Below are 7437 nucleotides of genomic sequence, written 5' to 3' on the forward strand. Positions count from 1 at the left end.
ACGCGCTATCTCAGAGTGGGTCGGGGCGGGGGGTCGGTGGGGGTGTGGGGGGCATCGGGGCGGGGGTGTGGGGGGGATCGGGGCGGGGGGGTCGGTGGGGGGAGATCAGGGCGGGGCGGGGGCAGGGGGGGTGTGGGGGGGATTGGGGCGGGGGGGTCGGTGAGAGGGTGTGGAGGGGATCGGGGGGGTGGGGTGTGTGGGGGGGATCGGGGCGGGGGGGTCGGTGGGGGTGTGGGGGGGGGTCGGGGTGGGGGTCGATGGGTGTTTGTGTGGGGGGGCGGTATCAGGGCATGGGGACGGTGGGGATTGAGGGGTGCTGGGCTGGTGGGGTCACTGTTGAGGCAGGTGGACCCTGGCAGTGGCAGGTGTCTGGGGGGGCAGGTAGCTCTTGGAGTACACGAGGGGGTATCAGAAGGGATGGGTTGTTAGTGGGGTAGATACACCCATCAGGGGAATTGGGGTGTTGTAATAGTCAGACCCCACTCGGGGTAGGGTGCATTAAGTGAGCTGTGGGGAGCCAGTGTCAAGAGGGGCATTGTGGCAGATGTACTTGGAGCTTGGCGGTATTGCAGGCAGGTGGATCCTGTTGTGGGGGGGGTTATTGAGGTTGTCGGACTCAGGAGGGAGTATTGGAGGGTGGGGGTCACTGGAGGACGGGGGACAGATGGACCTGGGATATTTGGGGTCTGTTGGAGACCAGTATCAGGGCAGCCTGTGGGAGGTATCAGTGTGGGGTGCATATCCTGGATAGATGGGGTGGTATGGATTGTGGGATATTCAGGGCATGGGGGGTATATTGGGAGGTATCTGGAGCCGCCCACCCCTTCTCAACACTGCTATCTGTTCTGCTCTCCACAGCCCCCCACCATGGGTAACGTCCTGGCTGCCAGCTCCCCCACACCCTCCCCCACCATGCCGAGTCCTGGCTCTGGCCTAGTGTCAGTGCCGCCTGGCTTCACCATGCCCCCCGTCAGTGGGCTGGGCCCCCCTGCGCAGGAGCGGCTGGAGGAGAAGGGGGATCGGCTGCCCAATCCTGGCACCTTTGAGGAATGTCACCGCAAGTGCAAAGGTGAAAGCCTAGCACCCATTGTCCATACATCCCCCCCCCCACCTCAGTCCTGGCACCTTCAAAGAATGTCACCCCCAGTGCAGAGGTTGGGAGCACAGCAAGGGGGAACCTCAGTACACAGCCAGGTGGACAGGTCCCTGGGGGAGCGGGGTACCAGGCTGGACAGCCAGGGGTCTGATTGGGGGAATGGAGTTACCAACAGGCTGGAGGGGCCCATGGGGTGAACGCATGCTGGGTTGGATGGGCTCAGTGCTGACTGTTGCTGTCTCTTCCCCAGAATTGTTCCCTATCCAGATGGAGGGTGTGAAACTGACAGTGAATAAAGGTCTTAGCAACCATTTCCAGGTAAGGGCTATGCTCTCTGGTGAGGCAGGGTTCGGGGTGGAGTGGTGTGAGGCTGTAGCCCAGGGGGAATGTGGGGGCTGAGCAGGCTGGGCAGAGACATGCCTGCCGGGGGGTGGGGGGGCGTGTGTGCAGATTGAGGGCAGCTGGCTTCAGCAGTGTTACTGAGCATTTGCTACAAGCCAAGCAGTAAATGTGGTGGGGGCACGTGACCCTGAACCTCCTGATCCCATGTGTCACGTATGGGGCTGGGTGAGGCTGTGGGTTGGTGCTTTCTGTCTGAAATACTTATCTGACGCCCATCACCACTGTATCTGACTCTTTGCAGTCTAATGCATTCATCCTATGCTTCCTGGGACGCAGGCAAGGTGACTGTCCACATGTGAGATGGGAGCCAAGGCCCAGAGAGATGCAGTCACTTTAGGGACCAGGACCTGGACCTGGGTCTCCCATGCCAGTGCCCCTGGGTTGCCCTTCCCTCTTGCTGCGGGCATAGAACCATGTGGCTAGAAGGGACTGCAAGGGTCGTCTCGTGTAGGGGTTCTCAACTTTTCTGTTTCTGAGATCCCCCCAACAGGCTATAAAAATTCCATGGCCCGTCTGTGCCACAACTGGTTTTCTGCATATAAAAGTCAGGGCCAGTGTTGGGGGTAACAAGCAGTGCAGTTGTCCTGGGTCCCAAGCCACAGGGGGCCCCGTGCAGCCAAATTGCTCAGGCTTTGGCTTCAGCCCCGGGCCTCAACAAGTCTAATGCCGGCTCTGCTTGGCGGACACCCTGAAACCTGCTCGCGGCTCCCCAGTGGGAGACGCAGGATTTGGTGGGCCCTGCTTACTCTGCTTGCTCTCCCCAGGTGAATCACAGCGTTGCCCTCAGCACTGTTGGCGACTCCAATTACCACTTCGGGGTCACCTACGTGGGCACCAAGCAGCTCAGCCCCACAGAGGTGAGTGCCGGGGGGGTGGACTTAGCCGGCTGGCAGCCAGCACTGAGGAGTCACCTCTGATGGTGGAGAGGGGCAGTGTGTGTTTGCGGGGAGAGTTGTTAATCTGGACATTGAGGTTGGAGCTGTCAATTCAGAAAGTGGGGAAGTTTGCGGTGAGGCAGGCTTCTCTGGGTGGGGGTGTGGCAGAGGGATGCTGTTGCCCTGATATGGGGGAGGGGATGTTACTCGGCTGGATTTCAACCCTCATGCCCCTTTCAGGCCTTCCCGGTGCTGGTGGGCGACATGGACAACAGCGGCAGCCTCAACGCCCAGATCATCCACCAGCTCTCGACCCGGCTGCGCTCTAAGGTGGCCTTCCAGGTATGTCGTGCACTGCGGGTTCTTCTCTCAGCTCTCCCCTTCACGTGTGTTTGTGTGTGTGTGTGTGTGTGTGTCAGAGCATCTGTGTGTTCCCACACCCCACCCTGTGGGTCCTTATCTCAGCCTGCTCCTTCGTGGGGTGCGCGTGTGTCAGAGCATCAATGTATTCTTTTCTCCCACCCCCTTCCCCCGCAGGTCTTTCTCTCAGCCCTCTCCTTTGCAGGGGGCAGGGTGGTGGGGGTGTCGGCATCTGTGTATGTCGCCCGCAAGTCCTTCTCTCAACCCTCATCCCTTTGCGGGGGGGATCAGAGCTTCTGTGTATACCCCTGTCAGAGTCTCTGCTGGGAGGGGAGTGCAGTGTGGTTGCTCCTTCACAGTTTAAGGTAGTGTGTTACCTGGTAAAAGGTAGCAGGGATGTCAGGGGCGGATTTAGAGTTAGTGGGGCCTTGTGCACAGCTTCATTTTCAGGGACCCCACCTTGGGACCCAGCCAAGAAAAAGAACATTCTCTCTTCTCTCTCACCCCCCCGCCCATTTTTCATTCTTTTTTTAATTCATCCTTTTCCTATATTATAACTAATATGAAGTAAATGAAACTAGTGAGGTATCTTGGTTGGGGTGCAGGAGGGGTCATGGGGATTGGGCTCTGGGAGGGAGTTTGGGTGCTGAGTGCAGGCTCTGGGCAGGGGGTTGGGATGCAGAAAGGGTCGGGGGGCGGCGCGGCTCCCAAACCGACTAGCACACCCCTCTGGCAGCGACTTCTAGGCAGGGGGGTCAGGGGGTCTCGTGCACCACTGCCCGCAGGTGCTGCCCCCGCAGCTCCCATTGGCCATAGTTCCTAGTCAATGGGAGCTGTGGAGTCAGCGCTTGGGGCAGGGGCAATGCGCAGAGACGCCCACACACACAGACCCCAGGACCACAGGGATATGCCGGCTGCTTCCAGGAGCGGCGTGGCGTGGAGGGAGGGAGGCAGCGCTGTGCTGCTGCTGGCAAGTCTCTGCGCCCCTTGGGGGGAGGAGGGCAGTGGGTCTCTGTGCACTGCCTGGGGCGGGGGCAGGGCGCAGAGCCACCTCCCCCTGCCAGGGACACGCAGAGATGTGCCAGCTGCTTCTGGGAGCGGCGTGGGGCCACCGGCCACAGAATGCAGGCAGCCTGCCTGAGCCCTGCTGCGCTGCCAGCCAGGACTCGGGCAGGTTGTCAGATGAGATTTGTCCTGCATTTTAGGGGCCCCAAGCCACCGCACTGTTTGTTTCATGGTAAATCTGCCTCTGGGGATGTTTGCCTCCTGGAGGTCGCCCCAGTCTTGCCATGTCCCCACACTCTCATTCCAGACGCAGCAGTCCAAGTTCGTGAACTGGCAGGTGGATGGAGAGTATCGGGGGGAGGATTTCACGGCGGCTGTGACGCTGGAAACCCTGACATCCTGGTGGGCTCAGGTGAAAGCCCCATTCCCACCTCTGAAGCTCCTGCCCTGAAATTCCACCCTGTCTCTGAAGTCCCCCACCAGCTTGACCCTAGCCTCCCCTTCTCCATTCCCAGCCCCTGCCACCTCCACTTCCGCAACCTGGCCCCTGCCTACCATCACCACTAGTCTGAACCCTGCTCCTCGTAACCCCCTGGGCCCAGCCCAGCTGACCAGTCTCTTTTCACAGGGATCCTGGTAGCCCATTACCTGCAGAGCATCACACCCTGCCTGGCGCTGGGCGGCGAGCTGGTCTATCACCGCCGGCCAGGAGAGGAGGGCACAGTCATGTCTCTGGCTGGGAAATATACAGGTACTCAGGGAACTGGGGCAGGACACAGACAGCAGCCAGGACTTCTGGGTTATATGCCTAGCTGCAGCAGGGGAGTGGGGTTTAATGGGTTAGAGCAGGGGGCTAGGAGTTGAGACTCCTGGGTTCTCTTCCCTAGCTTAGGGCTTTGGTGGGGGCCCTACTCGGACACTCACCCACTCTTCCCTTCTCCTGACAGCACCTAACTGGATTGGGACCTTGACGGTGGGGCAAGCCGGGGCCCATGCAACCTACTACCATAAAGCCAATGACCAGGTATGTGGCGCTCAGAGGCCCACATTCCCTTCAGGCTCCCCCTCTGACATGAGGGCAGGGGCTTTGGCTCCCAGACTGGGAGCAAGGTGTAGGGGCAGGTGAAGTGAGTGGCGAGCTATGTATAGGAGATGTGCTGGGGTGCACAGCTGAGAGCCTGGAGAGGCGAAGGAGTGGGCGGTGTCCTGCCCCAGGAACAGATATGCTGGTCCCAATTGCCTGCAAACCTGGAGGCTGCCATCCCATTGGGGAAGGCTGGGGGCTGGGTTTGGGTGGTGGGGACTGGGATTACGTTGTAAGTGGGTGGTCGGGGATAGTGTTCGGGGAGGGTGGGATCACATTGGCAGGGGTGGAAGCCGGGGGCTGGGGTCCTACCGGGCGATTGGCAGCTCTGCTCACCAGACTGACCCCGCTCCCCTCAGCTGCAGGTGGGCGTGGAGTTCGAGGCCAGCACGCGCATGCAGGACACTAGCGTCTCCTTTGGCTACCAGCTTGACTTGCCCAAGGCCAACCTGCTCTTCAAAGGTACGGCAGCCCCAGGCCGCCCTTCCCCTCTGTGCCCTGCGCCCCAGCCCCTCCAAGTGCCACTAACCCTGCTGTCTGCTGCAGGCTCTGTGGACAGTAATTGGATCGTGGGCGCCGCGTTGGAGAAGAAGCTGCTGCCGCTGCCCCTGACGCTGGCCATGGGGGCCTTCCTGAACCACCGCAAGAACAAGTTCCAGTGTGGCTTCGGCCTCACCATTGGCTAGAGCCCTCTCCTCCTCTTTCACCAGCCCTCCCCCACCCCAATTCCAGTGTCCCCCAGCCCAGACTGCCATGCGGTTTGAGCTGCCCTGGGACCCTTTGCCCCACCCATCCACGCTGGTGCTGCCCAGTTAAGCCCTGGAGTGCGGGGCTCCAGCCCCTTCACTGCCCCGAGCAGGCTGCTCCCCAGAGGGCCACTGCGGGTGCCATGGGGTAGGTCCTGACAGAGCCCAGGGGTCTGATCCCCAGGGCGAGCCCCTTAGCATGGTGGCTCTCGCACTGTCACATTTGGGTTCCAGTCACCTCGTCTGCCCCTCAGGACAGGTCACTGGGGGCTGCTCAGCCCCAGACACAAGGTTTGACACTCTGTCCCCAGGGGCTGCTGGAAAATGGAGAGCTGGCTGGTGCAGGGTCAGTGGCTGCTGGGCCCCTCAGGAGGTGTCTGGCCTGCCCCCTGCCTCTCCTGGCCGCTATATCCTAGCAGCCCCTGAGGGGGGGTGGAGGTGTGACCCTCCCTGCTTCCGGGATGGGACCTAGTGTCCCCTCTATTCGCATGGCTTGGATTTGGGGCTGGGGGCTGTCCTGGGGCACCAGGTAGGGAGGGTGAGTGGAAACCCAGTGACAGGATAACCCCCCACCAAGGGTGTAAAATGCCCTCTTCAGCCTGATACCCTGTGCTGACATTCTTCCTCACCAGGCGGCACTGTGACATCAGGAACTGTCCTATTTCTGGCGCAATGGGAGAAGGACTGGCTCCGTCCTGGGGGTGGGGTCGCTTGGCCTGATGCACTGAGGGGGGATCGGGGCTTGGTGGATCCCCTCAGGAATGGATTGTCCCAGCTGGTGGGGGTGCACTGACCCTGCAACTGTCTGCCAGGAGGGGCTGGATCCCTCACCAAACCCCCCACATCTCTGTGCAGCTGTGGGGAGATTCTCTCTCTCTCTCTCTTTCTGCACCAATTACACCCCCTCCCTTCGTGCCCTTGGATCGCTGGGGTACCAGTGGCTTTGCAGCCTCATACCTCACACCCCAGATTGCTGTGGGGCAGACTCTACCCCTGGGGTGATGGGGCCACAACCTCTCTGGCTGCTGCACCCTAGTTCCCCTGTTCAGGCCTCCCCGGCCCTTCCCCTCCAGCCAACACTGATCCGAAGAGCCACAAGGGACCTATTGAGCGCTCTCTGCACCCACTACGGATTGGGGGTCTGTCTGTGCGCACACACACAGCCCCGCCCCAGCAGGAGGAGCAGCAGTTTGGGGGGCCCTGCCTGCATCCCATCCCCACCCAGCAGCACTGTGAGGAAGACCAGCGCTTTGAGGGAGGGGTCCTGTCAGCCCCCGAGCAGCACCTGGAGGAGCAGTGGATTGGGGGGGGGAGAATCCCCAGCAGCCCCCCCCCCCCAGCAGCACCAGGAGGAGCAGCGGATGGGGGGTCCCCCAGCAGCACCTGGAGGAGCAACGGTTTGGGGGGTCCCAGCAGCCCCTGGAGGAGTGGTGGATTGGGGGTTCCTCCGCCCCGCCGTTAGAGACTCTGCGTGTAAATCATGTTTATAAGTTATGGGAACTGAAGGATCTTTTACAGAGACCCTCAAAACACCTCCCCTCCCCCCATGATGTTGGAAATGTCCTGTCTGAATAAACCCCCCAGCACTGGGCACCGTCCTCGGCTGCTTCTGTCTCACGAAGGGGGCGGTGAAGCACCGCTGGAGACCTCTCCCTCCCGTGGGGGTGGGGTTGCTGAGTATGAGCCCCCGAAACCCCTTGGGAAATGGGTCTGAGGAGGAGCAGAGAGTGGATCTGTCAATCAGTAGAGCTGAGGGGGAAGTGGGGATGGGACAGGGGGTGATAAAGAGAGCCTGGGTTGCGGGGAGCCTAGTCAGGGAGTGTGAAGGGGGAGGGTGGGGGAGGAGGGGAGATTGAGATCTGAGGGGGT

General features: G+C 61.1%; 1 protein-coding gene across 1 annotated transcript in view; it reads left to right on the plus strand.

Moving 5' to 3' along the window:
* TOMM40 (translocase of outer mitochondrial membrane 40) overlaps window positions 1-5609 on the plus strand; it is a 7940-nt gene extending 2331 nt beyond the window's left edge. The window contains 10 exon segments of the mRNA XM_073322431.1: window positions 859-1069; window positions 1347-1414; window positions 2263-2355; window positions 2614-2715; window positions 4046-4118; window positions 4121-4150; window positions 4367-4489; window positions 4686-4762; window positions 5182-5284; window positions 5369-5609. Coding sequence (XP_073178532.1) covers window positions 868-1069; window positions 1347-1414; window positions 2263-2355; window positions 2614-2715; window positions 4046-4118; window positions 4121-4150; window positions 4367-4489; window positions 4686-4762; window positions 5182-5284; window positions 5369-5508 — 1011 coding nt within the window. The 5' untranslated portion in view covers window positions 859-867 and the 3' untranslated portion in view covers window positions 5509-5609.
* Window positions 5610-7437: the final 1828 nt, after the last annotated feature.

Source organism: Lepidochelys kempii, chromosome 24 (assembly GCF_965140265.1).
Source record: "Lepidochelys kempii isolate rLepKem1 chromosome 24, rLepKem1.hap2, whole genome shotgun sequence".
Classification (NCBI taxonomy): domain Eukaryota; kingdom Metazoa; phylum Chordata; order Testudines; family Cheloniidae; genus Lepidochelys; species Lepidochelys kempii.